General features: G+C 40.0%; 1 protein-coding gene across 1 annotated transcript in view; it reads right to left on the bottom strand.

Moving 5' to 3' along the window:
* The window catches only part of LOC124595279 (putative U5 small nuclear ribonucleoprotein 200 kDa helicase), a 115,118-nt gene extending 105,243 nt beyond the window's left edge, over positions 1 to 9,875 (bottom strand). The window contains exons 1-2 of the mRNA XM_047133957.1: positions 9,750 to 9,875; positions 9,483 to 9,646 (exon numbers count right to left, since the gene is read on the bottom strand). Of these exons, the coding sequence (XP_046989913.1) occupies positions 9,483 to 9,646; positions 9,750 to 9,794 (209 nt within the window). The 5' untranslated portion in view covers positions 9,795 to 9,875. The remainder of the gene's footprint in view (positions 1 to 9,482; positions 9,647 to 9,749) is intronic.
* Between the last annotated feature and the right edge of the window lie 10,974 nt (positions 9,876 to 20,849).

The raw sequence follows: 20,849 nt of genomic DNA, 5'->3' as shown, positions 1-20,849 counted from the left end.
CCACTCGGCCACGCCGGCCGGCATACAGGATGCAAATAAAACATTGGACAATATGGGACACTCTCCCTTAAAACTTCATTCCTTTCCAAATCACAGCAAGGTCTCATATGCCAAACAGAAGCTAGAAAATTTGAAGTTTGTTTTGAAAAGACAAATGTATTGGGAATTAGATTACAGTGTTCAAGTTCCTGACAGTACAGAATATAAGATAGATGATGAAGGTGGTGGGAAAAGCAAAGATTTTAATGCCATGATATTGCTAATGAAAGAAAAAAAAAGAGTTTTAACTTTAGCTCCTCCCTCTTGGTCAAACAAAAAAGTAACATCAGAATTCAGTGTTAATTCGACAGACAAGGAAACTGAAAACAGATATGTGTATTTTATAAGTTCCTAAATCAAAAACAGACAAAATGACTGATGATGAAATTGTCAAATTTGTCACTGATCTTTAGCAAAATGATTAATATACTCAAATGTTATAAGGAGCCAAAGACCATGTGAGCTTTCAAAATAATATGTAAATGCAAAAAAGACTTATCCTCTACAACCAAATGGAACTTATATTCTTGCTTTAAATGGGAGAACGTAAACATCAACATCTGTTTTTCTAAATTTTGTTCACTAAGAGCAAAGTGGTGTACTGCAGGTACTCGTTTGATGTGTGTTGTGTGTGTGTGTGTGTGTGTGGGCGCACGCGCGCATGCACTCGCGAGCGAGCAGGGAGGTGGGGGGTGTATCCACCCAAATGCATAATGGCTTTTGGATGTACACGGAAGAAACATAAAAAGAATTTGTAAAGTTTTTTGTGTGTAATTTGGAAAACTATTACAGCATGCCTAATCACTGTGATAATTGTCACAGTGCTGACACACTGTCAGAATTTTTTGAAAGAAAAATTAGATTATAAAGATGCTAATGATGAAACATTTGTTCACTACAGTATTTCCTCATTGACATTGTATCTAACAAAAAGTCCAAACGAAACATAAAACTCGATTCAGAATGTTTTATGTGCAAGCTCTCACTCCTTTGTGATAAACAGAAGAGTGCTAGAAACAGTGCAGTCAACATGCATATTTTACACTAGAAATTCATTGATGCGAAATATGCAGAATGTTTTTAACAATTTACACAGAAAAATATTGCCCACTGTTTCTGCCCGGACTACTAACATGATTTGTGAAATTCTCAAAAGTTTTTGGATGGAGGTTTACAAGTAAATAATTCATAAAAACTCATCAAAATGCAATTTTTTACATTTTTAGTAATAAATATTTACACAATACAGATAGCCGGAGCAGAGAAGATACTGTTTATAATTACATCAGTAGTATCTGGTAATATGTCAGAAAAGATAGTGGTCTGTGACTTTCCAAATTAGAAAAAATTAGGTGGATAAATTAACTTACATTTTGTATTTTCAGTTGAAATTTATAAGTTAAAAGATGCTCATAAGCGTACAGGTGTAAACTAAATTTCAACACACTATGATGGAGCTTCAGTGCAAAACATCTGCCGGGTCTCCAGTACTTGATATGAAATTACCCTATAGTGGGAAGTGGGGTGGGGGGTGGGGGGGGGGGGGGGGTGGGGGGTGGGGGTTTGCTGAGACAGATGAATCGCATTTTGTTAAGTATGGGACGGGTAGGTCTCGAGGTTGGTTTGTGGGTCCAGGTGGCCGTTATTTGGGGGGGTTGCTGAGTTTTGGAGGGCCATATTAAGAGGGAACTGGTGGGTTTCATTGAAGATTATATTGCTGAGGAGGGTTGCACTATAGTTTCTGATGCATTTTCATCCTGTAGGGGTTTGGCAAAGAGGTGTTATGAAACTGGGGTTTGTACTAACATGATAGAGCAGCTTTGGGGGGAGGGGGGGGGGGGTGCATTTACATCAGTTATAGGGAGGAGGAAGAGATACTCTTCCAACAAGCAATCTCATTTAGATGAGTATTGCTGACAGAAGGGCATCCCTGGGAATCACTTTGTTTTTTGCATTTGTTTTAGGGTTGTGGGGGAGGATGTATAGGCCGAGGGTGGTGAGTTAATAGAGTTGGGCTTGTATGAGTGTTGGGGTGGCGGGGTAGTGGTTGTTGAGATTATGGGGTGGGTTGTGGGTAGGTGGGGATTGTTATGAGGTTATGTTGTAGAAGACCGATTTGGTAACAGTTTTTCTTGTTTTGTATGATGTGACTGAATTTGGGTATTTTTGTGTTTTTTCTTTGCTGGTGGCTTTTTGATTGGGGGAGGGGGGTGATGTGGTTGTTATATTGTGGGTGGTTTAGGAGGTGTTTTTTGTTTCTGTTTTGTTGCTTTTGAGTGCGAGTGTGTGTGTGTGTGTGTGTGTGTGTGTGTGTGTGTGTGTGTGTGTGTGTTCGCAGTGGCCAACCTAGATAGTGTTGCTGGATGCCACTGTTGGTAAGTAATTTTTGTTTTGGGTTTATTCTATAGTAATTGTGACGTTTTGTGTATTTATGGTAGGTTGATTGTGTTTTAACTGACGTTGTGATGTCAGATTTTGTGGTTGTTGAGGTTTTGGTTCCACTTTTCGTAGTTATAGGTGTGTGTTTTTTAGTACTGACAGCTGCTGTTAAGCTATGTAGATCAAAGAAAATGTCCGATTCCCATGTTGTGGAATGCTCTAATTTTGGTTTTTTGTGATATTGTTTATTTTGGGATCTTGCGGTGTTTTTTTTTTATTGTGGTATATATAGATTATCCATGCCCTAAACCCCAAATTTTTCATGGTTATCCCATTAGTTTCATTTTATTTTTGGAGTGAGATGTTACTGCGTCATTTTTACGTTTTCCCATTTGTTGACGTGTGTATGTAGTGAAGTCATTGTCGCCATCTTTGATACACTGAAAAATAGCACTTTCCACCATGCTGATGACATCATGGGTCAAAGTGGTGGAATTGGATGCTTCTGTAATGCCAATTAATGGGCAGAGTAGTGTCTAGACAATCACATAGCATGACATAACAGAGCAATAAAAAATCAAAGTTAATAAGTTTTAGAACAAATTAAACTGCCAATAATACACTAATGTTGGCCCAGAAAAGTCTATAAAGCAAGTGGAAGCATTAATACACCAGCTATGCTTGATACTGCTGCGTATTTAAGTCACCATCACAAACCTGTGAAAAAGTTTCACCAGGGTCATTCCATGTCAATTCAACCAATTTGAGAAAATGTTCCAGCTGATAGACTCAGATTTGGCTGAAATTTAGCACACCAATGCCACCAAGTGTGGAACACTCATGTACAAAATTTTGAGTTCCCCAGCCAATTAATTCCAGAATTATGGCTTGTGAAAGAAGGTGGCATGACCCGGAAATTGCAACCCGCATCTGGCAATCTATCTTCAGACCCAACTTCAGGTCTTAATAACTTTGGAACTATTCCACACAGTCCAGTGAAATTTTTACAACCCAGTAACATCCACTTAGAGAACACACTTCATGAATAAAAACACCAACAACATATTTCTGACGGAAAATAAAAAATTCAAAAATGTGATTCAAAAAAATGTAATACATTAAAAGGTACATATTGTAGGTGCCCTCCATGCCAAATATAATTCACTCAAAAAGGGTATAAATTTTTTTGTGGTAAGCTTAATGTGGCCTAAACACACACAGAACTCATCTTGCCCATATCAGTCACACAAACAGAGTTACATGCACACAAAAATAAAAAAAATTTAAAAATTACCTGAAAACATGGATTTTCTAAGTGTGGTAGCACAAAAGGGACAAGTGATATCGAAGCCAAATTTCAAACACTGCAAATTAGACCATAATATAAAATTTGGTAAAATTTCAACTTGTTATTGCAAGGCATTTGTGTACAATAGAAGTTGACAGAGATGTATTTGGTTACTTTTCTTTTAACATGATTCAGCAAGTAATAGTGATGATGCAGACAGCTTGTTTCTGATAAAGCTGCAGCAATTGTTGGGAACCATTAGGCAACAGAAAGTTAAACAATAGTAGTTTTCAGGGTCAGAATGAGTCATTGTTAGGCAAAAACAACAAAAGAAACAAGCAACAATTACAGGTCACTCATGTTTTTAAGATTATAGTTCCGACTGGTCAGTACTTTTGTGGAAAGTCAGTATGGAGGCAGAAGAGTGTACCAGTGGTGCTTTTGTTCAAACAAGTTGCAGTATTGGTAGAGCACAAGCATCTAAATGTCATAAAACAACATATGGAACAAAATGTGGCATTCACTTTGTACTGTATGATCTGGATGAATCAGACCAAGATTTGTTGCTATGGAGATCCGGGATACACCCTGTGGGCACAAGAAGTACAGTTCCAAGAAACTTTAGTGTTTGTTATCATCATATGAAAGTGTTTCTGGATAAGTATTCTTTCCTACAAAGAAGTTGTTTTGATCCATTTCAGATTCTTAAGAAGACAGTGAAATGTAGCCTCAGAGAAATTGATATAAAATCAGTATTGAAAGTGAAACAGTGCATGGGACTTAACATGAAACCAGGACAAAAGTTATGTTTCAGGTGCGTTACCCTGCTAAAACATGAAGAATATCCTGATAATTTACATGACAGTGACGAAGAGTATCAGCCACCCACAACCACAGCGGATGAGCAATTAAATACTTCAGTGACTGCTCTTGGTTTGTCTCCCATGAAGACACACAAAGTTGGGAAAAGAGACAAGCCCAGCTATGGTAGAAGAAAACTACAAGAAGCTCAAATGGAATTAAAACACAAAATAGCTGACACACTAATGGCGGAAGAGGAAGAACTATCTGCTCCAAAGGAACAGAAATCATGCCAGAAATGCTCTGATTTGGACAAAATTGTGCATGATTTGAAAGAAAAATGTGCCATATCCACGCACCAGAAAGAAGTAGCTATTCTTACCCTTGCACCTTCCAGCTGGTCTATTGACTACACTGCAAAGGAATTCAATGTTTCTACATATATGGTAAAGCAAGCTAGGAAAATAAAAGCAACCCAAGGAGTACTTCCACAACTTCAGCGGGCTCAGGGTAAGCAATTCAGCTCAGAAATAAAGGTGCTAGTGTCTGAGTTTTATGAAAATAATGACTACGGCCGAATAATGCATGGAAAAAAATACTATGTAACGGTGAAAATGGGAAATGTACATGTACAGATGCAAAAAAAGTGTGAAATCTTATGGGACTTACCTGCTAAGGTCATCAGTCCCTGAGCTTACACACTCCTTCACCTAAATTATCCTAAGGACACATACACACACACCCATGCCCGAGGGAGGACTCGAACCTCCGCCCGGACCAGCCGCACTGTCCGTGACTACAGCGCCTTAGACTGCTCTGCTAATCCCGTGCGGCTGTACAGACGCAAAAAAGATTGTTGCTATGCAACATATCAGCACTATATGTAGAATTCAAGGAAAAGTATCCCAATACCAAAGTAGGTTTATCATCTTTTTTCAACCTTCGGCCAAAATAGGTTGTGCCTGTAAGTGCGAGGGGCACACAAAATGTTTGTGTATGTGAGACCCATCAAAATGCTAAGCTGACGTTTGCTGCTACAAAGGATTCTGGTCTGGATTACAAAGGTGCAATGAAGCCGCTAGTGTGTGACATCAGTTCCTACCAGTGAATGATACACAGGTGTAAAAATTTGCAGAACGCATGAATAACAAACTGTATGGTGAACTCCTATTAGATGACGATGAACTTGTTTCTTATGAACAATGGACACACATGGATCGCACAAATATTGAAACAAAGCAAAGTACAGTGGAAGATTTTGTTGAAATGTGTTGTCAAAAAACGGACAAACTGACCACACACAGCTTCACAGCAACAGCACAATCAGTTTATCTCTGGTTTTGTAAGGATAATTTCAAACAAGATGAAATTATAGTAATACTAGACATTTCTCAAAAATATACATTTATAGTTCAAGATGTCATCAAAGGATATCATTGGGACAATAGTCAAGCAACTCTCCAGCCATTTGCAATTTACTATAGAGATGAATCAGGTGATGTGTCTTCCATGAACCTGTGCATTTTAGTGACTGTTTAAGTCATGATTCCATTGCAGTTCATGCCCACATTCGCACTGTCATGGCATATGTGAAAAACAAGCTGCCTCACATACATTTTGTGAAATACTTCAGTGATGGGGCAGCTAATCAGTATAAAAACTGTAAACATCTCAAAAATTTATGCATGCATTACCATGATTTTCAGATTCATGCAGAATGGTATTTTTTCGCAACAAGTCATGGAAAAAGTATGTCATGGTATTGGTGCTACCATTAAGTGCATGGCATCACGAGCTAGTCTGCAGCACCTTACAGAAGGTCACATTCTAACACCTCTTCAATTATTTACCTGGGTACAGAAAAATATCTCTGGCATACAACCATTCTATGTTTTGAATGATGATGTGAAATCAGTCAAAGAGTTGCTACAAAGCAGACTAGAACATGTTAAAACTGTTGCAGGCACAAGGCGCCATCATCACTTCTCTCCAACGGACTCTGACAATGTGCAGATGAGCAGGCTGTCCAGTTATAACTATAGGTTCATGCACGACATACGTCTTCACAGTGTGCCTGACTCAGGATTCAGAAGCAAAAGCAGCAACATACAACCAGGTTGCTATGTTATTGCTGTTTCTGATGACAAATGGTACTTATGATGTGTTGCAGAATGCTGTGAAGCAGAAGGTGATGTATTTGTGAACTTCATGGCACCAGCAGGACCAGCAAAATCATTTCATTGGCCACATTTGGCAGACAGCTGTTGGATTCCTTTTAAACATATTCTTATGACTGTACCAGTTCCTTCCACAGTGTCAGGAAGACAGTACAATTTGCCACTCAATGTACAGAGTACAGTAGCTAAAGTGTGGGAGAACTTCCGTTCGAAGCACAATCGACTGGTTTTTAGCAGTTAAGGTGCACTAAACATTAATGATAGGTTGGGTTACTCTGTCTATATGTTGTTGTTTAGTGATTAAACAGTTGTGGGAGAGGATAAGAAGACGCAGAAGAGTTTACGATACGTTTTTACAAAATTGTGTTCTGGGACAATGACCACATCACCAAATACATGTCAACTTTGATTGTACACAAATGTCTTGCAATAACATGCTGAAATTTTGAGATATATATCATTATGGTCTACTTATGCAGTGTGTGAAATTTGGCTTGGATACCACACTTAGAAAAACCATGTTTTTCAGGTAATTTTTCAAATTTTTGTATTTTCGTGTGCATGTAACTCAGTTTTTTTGGGACTGATTATGGGCATGATGAGTTCTGTGTGTGTTTAGGCCACATTAAGCTTACCACAAAAAATTTATACCCTTTTTGAGCGAATTATATTTGGCATGGAGGGCACCTACAATATGTACCTTTTAACGTATTACATTTTTTAAATCACATTTTGGAATTTTTTTATTTTCCCTCAGAAATATGTCGTTGGTGTTTTGATTCATGGAGTGTGTTCTCTAAATGGATGTCACTGGGTTGTAAAAATTTCACTGGACTGTGTGGAATAGTTCCAAAGTTATTAAGACCTGAAGTTGGGTCTGAAGTTAGATTGCCAGATACAGGTTGCAATTTCCGGGTCACGTCACCTTCTTTCACAAGTCATAATTCTGGAACTAATTGGCAGAGGAAACTAATACTTTGTGCACGAGTGTTCCACACATGGTTGAATTAGTGTACTGAATTTCAGTCAAATCTGAGACTATGGGCTGGAGCCCATGGATGAACTGACATGGAATGACCCACTAATATCATGGGCAAAATCCTGTGTCACTCATAAAAACAAAGTTTACGTGGGGAAGTGACACTACAGCCTTCAGAAATGACTGCACATTTCAGCTGCAAAGAAAATCAATGAGTACCAGCTCCTATAGTAATAGCCACACGAAGACAGTAAATCCTCATACTTAATACGATGCAGCAAAAATCAAAGTGACTGACAGATTGCAGTGGGAGGGGCCACTTTGCTGCAAATGACTCATTTGTGAAGTCCACTTGAACACCATCCTTCAGGAGAATATTATTGCAAATCTATAGATAAAAGGAAATCACGACTGACTGCCCAAGCAGAAAAACAACTTTCTTTTAGTGTAGCACTGCAAACGAAGACCATGTAGCCTTCCAAGATTGTTTACAACTTTTGGCATCAATATTTTCAGGATCTATACAGTCACTTGATTCATAATACTATTATATACTGTTTAATGTTTCACATCAAAAATTACAATAATGCTCACGCTTAATCATACATGAGTATATTTGGCTAAGGTGCGAAACTGGAACCCATCATGAAATCTTGGTTGTGCAGTGAGATTGGAAAGCAGCACAGGCCAAGGTCTACAGCAGGTTCAAATGAGATAACCTGGCTGAGTTGGTGAAGCCAATGAATGCGAATGCAAAACGCAGGCTATGGTAACAGACTGACTTGTAGCATGGTGTAATGTTTATGCTCATGCCATATTTAAAACACTGTTCATCACAACCAAAACTGGAACCCTATGATCGTATAAAACTCCTATTAAGTCTAGTAATGACTCTTAGATGTTAATGTAGCATGCAAAAGCAATTCATTATGGTTGTAAATCTGTAATAATGGGTGAATAGGAAAACTGATAAAATACTACATATTACATTGATAGGGCTTGGGTGCAGCAGCTCTCTCTCTAACTGTGCATGAACATAGACAGATTTCAAAACATAATAAGATATTGTGAAATGGAGACAGCAAGCTAGGTGTTACAAATTTCACTAGTCTGTACACTACGTAATTATTTGGTTAATCCAAGTCTTAGCTTGAAAGTGTCATTTAAAAGATTGAGATTAAGGAAGTCTTCAATATATTTTAGAGTCACTATCTCTAGTGTAACAAACAATGTAATTCCTTGTATACACCAACCATGTGAATTCCAGCAGTAGTATTTCTCAAGTAACAAGGGCCAGAAATATGTAGATGACAGTATTTTGGTGGAGGACGTGTTTCGACGATTTTTTAAATAGTGTTCCTAGTACATCAAAAATACGTACTGTAATCAAGGTCTACACGCAAGGGCCATCTAGTTGGTTGGCAGAAACTGAGCAACAAAGTGAAATGAATTATACGTGGCTATTCACCATCGTGGGAAATATGATAATTCTGTCACAATCTACAATATATATAAATTAGGTGGCACTCAACGTCAATAGCATTCAAGTTTGATCTTTGATGATGAGTGGAATATTTAGCTATAATGAAATTCTACCACGAGGTAGGCTGAGTTGATTTGGGGGAAGAGACCAAACAACGAGGTCATCAGTCTCATGTATTACGAAATGCTGAATGGCTTATAGACGAAAAGCATCAGGAAAACATTCGATTCAACGGCGAAATGCTGAATGGCTTATAGACAAAAAGCATCAGGAAAACATTCGATTCAACGACACACAGCGACGTGAAAATCAATCAATACATTATGTTGTACGTACTTCGCTTTTCTCTCTGCAGCTTTCACGGGTTTAGTGCGTTGGTGCCTGTCCCCCATTCTTGTCCCATCAAGTTTCCCAACAAGGGACATAACTTCACCGGTCGCTTCATCGCGGCTGCGACGTTCGATAAGCCTGACATCGGCTTGGAGCACAAGATTTGAATTCTGAAATTTACGAGAATAACATTTTCGATAGTATCAAAACATTTAGGCCTATCAAATATATAAAGTGTATCAATATAAAGAAAAAGCAATTTTGTTTACTTACAGCTTTATACTCATATTGTAGTTGACGGGCAGCTGCGTCCGCCATTATTTACGTTATTTGTAGAGTATAATGATAATAACAACACAGAACACAACATCAAACACTCATGTCCATTGATTACCACTGCCCAAACACCTTTGTATCGAATAGACTCTACTTCTACCATGTCCAAAAATAATCCAAAGTATATCATAAAGAGAGGATAACGGGAGTTGGCGTGGATGTCATTTCGTATTTACTAAGTCGTCGTCTGCAGAAATAGCGCCTCAAAGATGAGTGATAAGCGTTCCAGATCGTGAAAGTATTCGCTTGAGTATGTTTTGAGGCTGGCAGATACAGTAAATAACTTCAAGAGTGAAGCAGTAGTCTCAGTCAATAAAAATATTAGCACAAAACATTTAACTAAATTGGTAGGGTATTTACATGTATAACAGTATAACTATCTACCTTGAAATTAGTTAAAGGCTCTGGTATTTGTTGTTTTAGCAGTAAGAGATCTTTCTAGAGTTCCGAACAAAGTATGAGAAAAAATATGCAACAGTTTACATTGACAGAAAACTTCACATAGATGTAGCAGAGGCTACAACAGAAGGACGTCACACCTTCTATGAACTGCGTCACTTCCCATGTTTCGCTGTCACTAAAGTCTTGTCCGCCAAAGCTCCGAAAGCCGTGTTCGAGCCCCAACGACACCACGTTCGCCCGTGTTGAACTCCCGTGAGCGCCGGGATTAGATCGAGTGCCACATCGTGCTACCGCGCCAAGCTTGTCAAACAAGAAAAAACCCCATGTTTTATGAATAGTGCGTCCCTGCAAACGTTTTGTTCACTTTTTTCCACATGTTTAACGAAACCTTGTTTATTTGCTTATGAACTCATTGTTATTTCTTATCTTTCATCGTGTGTCAGTGTTCTCAGGGCTGACATCTGCACACTAGATCTACAGCCGTTTATTGCTATAGACAGTTCCTGCATAGCGCCGCCGGGCACTCCTGTTCTAGAAGGCCGCTAGGGATAAATCCTTGCACGCCCCACTAGCCGTTCGTGACGTCATACACCGCCGCTTTCGCGCTCACGCCGACGTCACATGCCGCTCTCACCGCGCTCGCACTGTGTAACCAAAAGCGCGCGAAGCGCAAACGTATGCTGGGCGCAGACGGCTGCTAACGAGCTCCGTTCCCCAAGAGGAATCTGTGCGGCAGCCTCGGACAGCAGTACTGCAACTGCAGGCGACACAGTCAACAGGCCGACATTCGTCCGAGCGCTGCTTCGCGCAAAACTATCGTTAGGCAAAAGCACCGCAATGATGCCGCGCCGACGGGCGCGCAGGACACAAAGAGAGAACAGCGCAAGTTAGCCGCTGTTACTCAACGGACGCCTGCATCGCTCTGAGATCTCTCCAGCCACTGCCCACTGGGGTCGAGCAAAGCTGGCGCTCCCCATCGTCGCGTACACAAATCGGACTGCCGCCACTTGTTCGCTATGTTTCTCGCACCCTCGAATTAAACGGCATTCGCGAGGCGAGAGAAAATTCGCACGCTCAGCCGGAGAGGCGTCCATTGTCTTCCGCAGCCACGAGTCTCTACTGCCCGCCCGATCACTGAGGAGTATATATTCTCCTGGATCCATGGTTGAGCCATTCTCTGCGGTCACGCGGTGGCCCACGCGGTTTCCACTGTAATTATTATAACTTCTCGGTGTATGTATGTTGCTCTGAATAAATATGTTGCGCGTAACCACATGGATTTAATTACCATAACCCGGGCCTACAGCTTGAAGTTAGTGTGTGGATGTGGCAGTAAGCTGGCCCACAGAAAGACAGGTTTGAAAGCAGCAAAGAACCACGTATTGCTCGCTTCAAGTTTATATGCCTCTACATCCGATATCTATAGACGACTGTTGAACCAAATAATGTGTATTATTTGATGTTTCTTTGAACTATTGCATCAAAATCTCCGTTTGGTGTTAAGTTTCTTTACTGTTAGCATATGTAACACACACACTGAAGTGAAGCAACACAGCAGTGAAGTAACTACGAAGCACAACTTTCAAATTCTGGAGGTTATGGGGCCTGCTCGCGGTCAGTATTTATTGACAACACCAACTTGTCAAATCTGAAGCGACCTCACACTGCTAATGACATTGCAAAAATTGTCAGCTGACAATGCAGTTCTATTAGGCCAAGGTGTCGAATTAAGATGTTGAACACCCAAAAGCAAATGTATGCTGCAATTAAATTAGCTGTATCTTGCAAGCAACAGAAAATAATTGAAAAGAGGAAGTGGGTCCAAAATTGATCGAAGAAAGGCAGAAATCAGAATCACAGACCCGTAAGATTATATAAATTATTTTCTGATGAGTTCTGCATTGTATGACAAGTTATTAGTATTGATATGAGATAAAATAGAAGCGCAAAATACGTTAATGAGAGAAGCAATCGCTTTCGACAAGAGATTAGGAGTAACTTCGAGATGTCTGGCAACACAATGGTCATGCTAATGCTCGAAGTTTAGTTCTGTAATATCAGCAAGCACAATTGGTACATTTCTATGGAAAACTGTGACAAAATTACACCTGCCTTGCAAGGACCTATTCAGGCAATTAACGTAAGGCTTTTTTTTACGATTTGTGGTAATTTGGTGAAGCTGACATGAATTTCGCAGACCTCTTACTAGTCATTGCAGATATATGACATATTTTTCGAAATGGAAGCTTTCTTCAAAAATACTATGCTACACAACAATCTATACCGTATATAAAATTAATGAAATGAGTAGTGTCATGGAGAATCCTCCGTTGACCATCCTAAAGTGGCCTAAGCAATGCTTACCCTATTGTGTTAAAACACTCCTTAGAAACTGAATCTGAGGTTTGATTTACACAACGGCAGACTAAAAAATATAAACAGTGTACACCAGGGACGGGCAAACATTGCACGTGGCTCATGAGCACACAGCGCTGCACGTGTGCTGCTCAAGTGCAATCGTCAAACGGGACAGTGCTGACAGCCTGCAGGTTGCGGCAGTGTAGTACCAGGCTAAGCTGCGGACGTTGAAGTGAAGCGACAACTACGTAGTGAATGTTGTATTTCAATAACCGGAAAATGCAGAGTGAATCAAGGAAACGGAGAATTGGAGATTTGCTATCTTTTAAAAAGGAATGGGAGAATGATGTTTTTCTCTGTGGAAAGACGTGAAAATTGGAAACATAATATGTGACAGTATTCTCGCTGGTGAGCGGAAGTTTAATATTGAACGCTATTAGAATAAATTTCAGTATGTTGCCGTTCTTAGTGCAATAAAAGAGGAATTTCTCAAGCGATTTGGGAATATGTCTTACTTATCCCAAGGTTTTGAATAGTTCTCGAGAGAATCTGGTTCAAAAATGCTTCAAATGGCTCTGAGCACTATGGGACTTAACATCTCTGGGCATCAGTCCCCTAGAACTTAGAACTACTTAAACCTAACTAACCTAAGGACATCACACACATCCACGCCCGAGGCAGGATTCGAACCTGCGACTGTAGCAGTCGCGCGGTTCGGGACTGAGCGCCTGAACCGCTAGACCACCGCGGCCGGAAGAGAATCTGGTTTCTGTAGATGATATTCATCTCAGTTTGCAAATGGAATTAATAGGTCTACAGTGTAATTCTCGTCTGAGAGACAAGTTCCTTCCCGCAAGACGTGTAATAGATTTTTATCACGACTTTCCACAGCAAGAGTTTCCTTGTCCCTATCGTGAAGCCATGAAGATAGTCAATGTTGGGCTCGACATACTTTTGTGAGAGATTTTTTTCTGTTATGAAAATTAATAAGTCCCGGTTAAGAGCAAACATCGGTAATGAAAATTTACGTAACTGTTTGCGTTTGTCTGTATGTAGAAATTTTGTTCCAGACATTAAACGTATTGTACACTCCACCCGTGATAATTAAATAAAACGTACCATAGGTAATAGGTACTCTTTCAAACCATGATTACTTTCAAGCACTCCTACTAACCTTATTCCTTCATTTAATAAAGCAGGCCAGGAAACAAAACGCATTACAGAGGAGAAAGCGGAGAGACGGTATGGTGGGGAGGGGTGAGAAGCGGGTGGCCAGCTTGCCACTGTGTGCACGTGGAACACCTGTTAACTGCACACGTGCATGTGCACGGCCCACGTGCAGAATTCCTGCCCGCCCCTGGTGTACACTACTGCTGTGTGTCTGGTTCCCGTATCTCTGTCAACTTCTGAATGGAAATATTATCAAACTGTCAATAAATGACTTCACACATTCACTATCTATTGACAGTAATGAAAAAATTTTAAGGTCCATCAGCAGCATTCATCAATATTTCTAGTGTTGACAATAAGTCAATACACGCCCTAAGATGGCCAGTATATTGACAGTTTGCAATATTATTTAACACATAGGAGCCTCTTCAGAATTAAATAAACTGTATATTATAAGGTCATACCAATATGCCATAGCCTTCTAGACACATAAGTACTTAAGTTCTGGTAGTCAGAGCCTTCTAGACGACACCTATTCATACGACCCATATCTAAATGCCAAAAAAAAGTCACAAAAGGCAGAATACGTCACATATTCATTTAAAATAACAGAAGGACACGGTACCCGTGTAGACATTACGTTCACACTAAATTTATGAACAAACTGAAAACTAAAATGTGCATAAACCAAACATTTTTGTAATGAGAGCAAAATATTCTTTTCTGTTGTTGCTGTTGTGGTCTTCAGTCCTGAGACTGGTTTGACGCAGCTCTCCATGCTACTCTATCCTGTGCAAGCTTCTTCATCCCCCAGTACTTACTGCAAACTACAACCTTCTGAATCTGCTTAGTGTATTCATCTCTTGGGCTCCCTCTACGATTTTTACCCTCCACGTTGCCCTCCTATACCAAATTGGTGATCCCTTGATGCCTCAGAACAAATCCTACCAACCGATCCCTCCTTCTAGTCAAGTTGTGCCACAAATTTCTCTTCTCCCCAATTCTAGTCAGTACCTCCTCATTAGTCATGTGATCTACCCATCTAATCTTCAGCATTCTTCTGTAGCACCACATTTCGAAAATTTCTGTTCTCTTCTTGTCCAAACTATTTATTGTCCATGTTTCACTTCCATACATGGCTACACTCCATACAAATACTTTCAGAAACGACTTCCTGACACTTAAATCAATACTCGATGTTAACAAATTTCTCTTCTTCAGAAACGCTTTCCTTGCCAGTCTGCATTTTATATCCTCTCCACTTCGACCATCATCAGTTATTTTGTTAACAAATTTCTCTTCTTCAGAAACGCTTTCCTTGCCAGTCTGCATTTTATATCCTCTCTACTTCGACCATCATCAGTTATTTTGCTCCCCAAATAGCAAATCTCCTTTACTACTTTAAGTGTCTCATTTCCTAATCTAATTCCCTCAGCATCACCCGACTTAATTAGACTACATTCCATTATCCTCGTTTTGCTTTTGTTGATGTTCATCTTATATCCTCCTTTCAAGACACTGTCCATTCCGTTCAACTGCTCTTCCAAGTCCTTTGCTGTCTCTGACAGAATTACAATGTCATCAGTGAACCTCAAAATTTTTATTTCTTCTCCATGGATTTTAATGCCTACTACGAACTTTTCTTTTGTTTCCTTTACTGCTTGCTCAATATACAGATTGAATAGCATCGGGGAGAGGCTACAACCCTGTCTCACTCCCATCCCAACCACTGTTTCCCTTTCATGTCCCTTGACTCTTATAACTGCCATCTGCTTTCTATACAAATTGTAAATAGCCTTTTTCTCCCTGCATTTTACCCCTGCCACCTTCAGAATTTGAAAGAGAGTATTCCAGTCAACATGTCAAAAGCTTTCTCTAAGTCTACAAATGCTAGAAACATAGGTTTGCCTTTCCTTAATGTTTCTTCTAAGATAAATCGTAGGGTCAGTATTGACTCATGTGTTCCAACATTTCTGTGGAATCCAAAATGATCTTCCCCGAGGTCGGCTTCTACCACTTTTTTCCATTCATCCGTAAAGAATTCGAGTTAGTATTTTGCAGCTGTGACTTATGAAACTGATAGTTCGGTAATTTTCACATCTGTCAACACCTGAAACTTCCTGGTAGAACTATCACTCGTGCTTCGGTAGCTCAGATGGTAGAGCGCTTGCCCGCGAAAGGCAAAGATCCCGAGTTCGCGTCTTGGTCGGGCACAGTGTTTTAATCTGCCAGGAAGTTTCATACCAGCGCATACTCCGCTGCAGAGTGAAAATCTCACTCTGGAAACATCCCCCAGGCTGTGGCTGAGCCATGTCTCCGCAGTATCATTCCTTTCTGGAGTGCTAGTTCTGCAAGGTTTGCAGGAGAGCTTCTGTAAAGTTTGGAAGGTAGGAGACGAGATACTGGCAGAAGTAAAACTGTGAGGACCGGGCGTGAGTCGTGCTTCGGTAGCTCAGATGGTAGAGCACTTGCCCGCAAAAGGCAAAGGTCCCGAGTTCGAGTCTCGGTCGGGCACATAGTTTTAATCTGCCAGGAAGTTTCATATCAGCGCACACTCCGCTGCGGAGTGAAAATCTCATTCTGGAAACATCCCCCAGGCTGTGGCTAAGCCATGTCTCCACAGTATCCTTTCTTTCAGGAGTGCTTAACAGCTCATGCATCGAAGCTGCTTACAAGAATAATATACAGAACAATGGGAAAGAAAACTGAGAATGCGCTAGGTGACGATCAGTTTGTCTTTAGGAAAGGTAAAGGGACAAGGGAGGCATTTCTGAGGTTACGGCTAATAATGGAAGCAAGGCTAAAGAAAAATCAAGACACTTTCATAGGATTAGTCAACCTGGAAAAAGCGTTCGACATTATAAAATGGTGCAAGCTGTTCGAGATTCTGAAAAAAGTAGAGTTAGCTATAGGGAGAGACGGGTCGTATACAATACATACAGCAACCAAGAGGGAATTATAAGAGTGGATGATCAAGAACGAAGTGCTCTTATTAAGAAGGGTGTAAGACAAGGCTGTAGCCTTTCGCCCCTACTCTTCAATCTGTACATCGAGGAAGCAATGATGGAAATAAAAGAAAGGTTCAGGAGTGGAATTAAAATACAAGGTGAAAGGATATCAATGATACGATTCGCTGATGACATTGTTATCCTGAGTGAAAGTGAAGAAGAATTAAATGATCTCTGAACGGAATGAACAGTCTAATGAGCACACAGTATGGTTTGAGAGTAAATCGGAGAAAGACGAAGGTAATGAGAAGTAGTAGAAATGAGAACAGCGATAAACTTAACATCAGGATTGATGGTCACGAAGTCAATGAAGTTAAGGAATTCTGCTACCTAGGCAGTAGAGTAAAATAACCAATGACGGATGGAGCAAGGAGGACATCAAAAGCAGACTCGCTATGGCAAAAAAGACATTTCTGGCCAAGAGAAATCTACTAATATCAAATACCGGCCTTAATTTGAGGAAGAAATTTCTGAGGATGTACGTCTGTAGTACAGCATTGTATGGTAGTGAAACATGGACTGTGGGAAAACCGGAACAGAAGAGAATCGAAGCATTTGAGATGTGATGCTATAGACGAATGTTGAAACATAGGTGGACTGATAAGGTAAGGAATGAGGAGGTTCTACGCAGAATCGGAGAGGAAAGGAATATGTGGAAAACACTGATAAGGAGAAGGGACAGGATGATAGGACATCTGCTAAGACATGAGGGAATGACTTGCATGGTACTAGAGGGAGCTGTAGAGGGCAAAAACTGTAGAGGAAGACAGAGATTGGAATACGTCAAGCAAATAATTGAGGACGTAGGTTGCAAGTGCTACTCTGAGATGAAGAGGTTAGCACAGGAAAGGGATTCGTGGCGGGCCGCATCAAACCAGTCAGTAGACTGATGACCAAAAACAAAAAGTTCTGCAAGGTTCGCAGGAGAGCTTCTGTAAAGTTTGGAAGGTAGGAGACAAGATACTGGCAGAAGTAAAGCTGTGAGGACCGGTAGCTCAGATGGTAGAGCACTTGCCCGCGAAAGGCAAAGGTCCCGAGTTCGAGTCTCGGACGGGCACACAGTTTTAATCTGCCAGGAAGTTTCATATCAGTGCATACTCCACTGCAGAGTGAAAATCTCATTCTGGAAACATTCCCCAGGCTGTGGCTAAGCCATGTCTCCGCAGTATCCTTTCTTTCAGGAGTGCTAGTTCTGCAAGGTTCGCAGGAGAGCATCTGTAAAGTTTGGAAGGTAGGAGACGAGATACTGGCAGAAGTAAAGCTGTGAGGACCGGGCGTGAGTCGTGCTTCGGTAGCTCAGTTTGTAGAGCGCTTGCCCGTGAAAGGCAAAGGTCCTGAGTTCGAGTCTCAGTCGGGCCCACAGTTTTAATCTGCCAGGAAGTTTCATAACAGCGCACACTCCGCTGCAGAGTGAAAATCTCATTCTGTCAACACCTGCTTTCTTTGGGATTGGAATTATTATATTCTTCTTGAAGTCTGAGGGTATTTCGCCTGTCTCATACATCTTGCTCACCAGGTAGTAGAGTTTTGTCAGGACTGGCTCTCCCAAGCCCGTCAGTAGGTCTGATGGAATGTTGTCTATTCCCAGGGCCTTGTTTCAACTCAGGTCTTTCAGTGCTCTGTCAAACTCTTCACGCAGTATCGTATCTCCCATTTCATCTTCATCTACATCCTCTTCCATTTCCATAATATTGTCCTCAAGTACATCGCCCTTGTATAGACCCTCTATATACTCCTTCCATCTTTCTGCTTTCCCTTCTTTGCTTAGAGCTGGGTTTCCATCTGAGCTCTTGATATTCATACAAGTGGTTCTCCTTTCCCCAAAGGTCTCTTTAATTTTCCTGTAGGTAGTATCTATCTTACCCATAGTGAGATAAGCCTCTACATCCTTACATTTGTCCTCTAGCCATCCCTGCTTAGCCATTTTGCTCTTCCTGTCGATATCATTTTTGAGACGTTTGTATTCCTTTTTGCCTGCTTCATTTACTGCATTTTTATATTTTCTCCTTTCATCAATTAAATTCAATATTTCTTCTATTACCCAAGGATTTCTACTAGCCCTCGTCTTTTTACCTATTTGATCTTCTTTTGTGTTCACTATTTCATCCCTCAAAGCTACCCATTCTTCTTATACTGTATTTCTTTCCCCTCTTCCTGTCAATTTTTCCCTTATGCTCTCCCTGAAACTCTGTACAACCTCTGGTTTAGTCAGTTTATCCAGGTCCCATCTCCTTAAATTCCGACCTTTTTGCAGTTTCTTCAGCTTTAATCTACGCTTCATGACCAATAGATTGTGGTCAGAGTCCACATCTGTCCCTGGAAATGTCTTACAACTTAAAACCTGGTTCCTAAATCTCTTTCTTACCATTATATAATCTATCTGAAACATTTTAGTACCTCCAGGGTTCTTCCATGTATACAACCTTCTTTCATGATTCTTGAACCAAGTGTTAGCTATGATTAAGTTGTGCTCTGTGCAAACTTCTACCAGGCGGATTCCTCTTTCATTTCTGAGCCCTAATTCATATTCACCTACTATGTTTCCTTCTCTTCCTTTTCCTAGTGTCGAATTCCAGTCGCCCATAACTATTAAATTTTCGTCTCCCTTCACTATTTGAATAATTTCTTTTATCTCATTATACATTTCATCACTTTCTTCATCATCTGCAGAGCTAGTTGGCATATAAACTTGTACTACTGTAGTAGGCGTGGGCTTCGTGTCTATCTTGGCCACAATAATGCGTTCACTATGCTGTTTGTAGTAGCTTACCCACACTCCTATTTTATATTCATTATTAAATCCACTCCTGCATTACCCCTATTTGATTTTGTATTTAGTCATATTTATACACCTTTCTAAAGCATTTGATGTCATCAATCACAAGATCTTGAATGGATAAAATCATATCTCCGAAATAGAAAGCAAGTAGCAGAGCTTGCTATCCAAGAGGGGAACAAGATAAAGTCCCACTGCTCAGAAAAGCAGAGCATTAACTACAGTGTACCACAAGGCTCCATTCTAAGACCAATTCTGTTTCTACTCTTTGTAAATGACTTAAAAGCGATGAGTCCACACCATAATTACATAAAATTCGCAGATGACTCAGATGTGGTAATAAAAGGAAGAACCAGAGAACAACTACTGCATGGTGATTAAAAAGTGTACCACACACATTACAGTCTAGTTTTCTGGAAACAATTTGGTAGTAAACGCAGAAAAAACAGGTACAGTGCACTTACACACAGTGAAAAGTAAATATCCACTAACACTAGACATAGATTTTTTTGCCAGAACCCTTGAAAATGTAAGCTCTACAAAATTTCTTGGAATATGGATCCAAGAATATCCAAGACCTGTCCAACATCCAAAATACATTACAAATAAATTGAATATCATTTGTCAATACTATCAAAACGCTTTCTGATTGCACATTGAAAGAGACACTAAAAATTAATACTTCGCCCAGTCAGAAACCTTACTGCGATACGGCATAAACTTTTGCGGAAATGCGTCTACCAGCAAAAGTTGTTTGATATGCTAAAATAGAATTGTAAGAGCCATAGAAAATGCTGTCGCAAGAAAATCATGCAAGCCCTTATTTCACTATTGTGTCTATATATCTTACAAGTAGTAATATTAGTTAGGAAAATCTTAGAAAATAGGAACAATCTTGTATCAAGTAACCAGAGTATCCATCCGTATAACACAAGGAAAAAGCAGGAAATACATGTTCAGCACGCATACACAACACTAAAACAGAATGACCACTGCAAATAGGAATCAGACTATACAATAATGTACCTAATGCCATTAAAACAATAAATGACCCTTCAAAATTTAAAACTCCTGTCGATAGATATTGATTGCAAAAGCGTCGTTGTAGTGTAGATGAATATCTTGAAACACAAAAATCTGTTGCTAAATGTTGAAATAAGAATGATTGAAATGTTCATCAAAATTGTATGTAAAGAAAGAAAGCTGAATTTTCAGCTGTGAGAATATTAAGCCTAAATTAGTGTACATATTCTTGTATAATTTAAAATATTGTGTTATAAATCACAATGACTTGTCCAATATCATACTGTATAACAACAAATG

This window comes from Schistocerca americana, chromosome 2 (genome assembly GCF_021461395.2).
Source record: "Schistocerca americana isolate TAMUIC-IGC-003095 chromosome 2, iqSchAmer2.1, whole genome shotgun sequence".
Taxonomy (NCBI): Eukaryota; Metazoa; Arthropoda; class Insecta; order Orthoptera; family Acrididae; genus Schistocerca; species Schistocerca americana.
The sequence above is the reverse complement of the archived record's forward strand: the minus strand, read 5'-3'. Positions and strand labels throughout refer to the sequence as shown.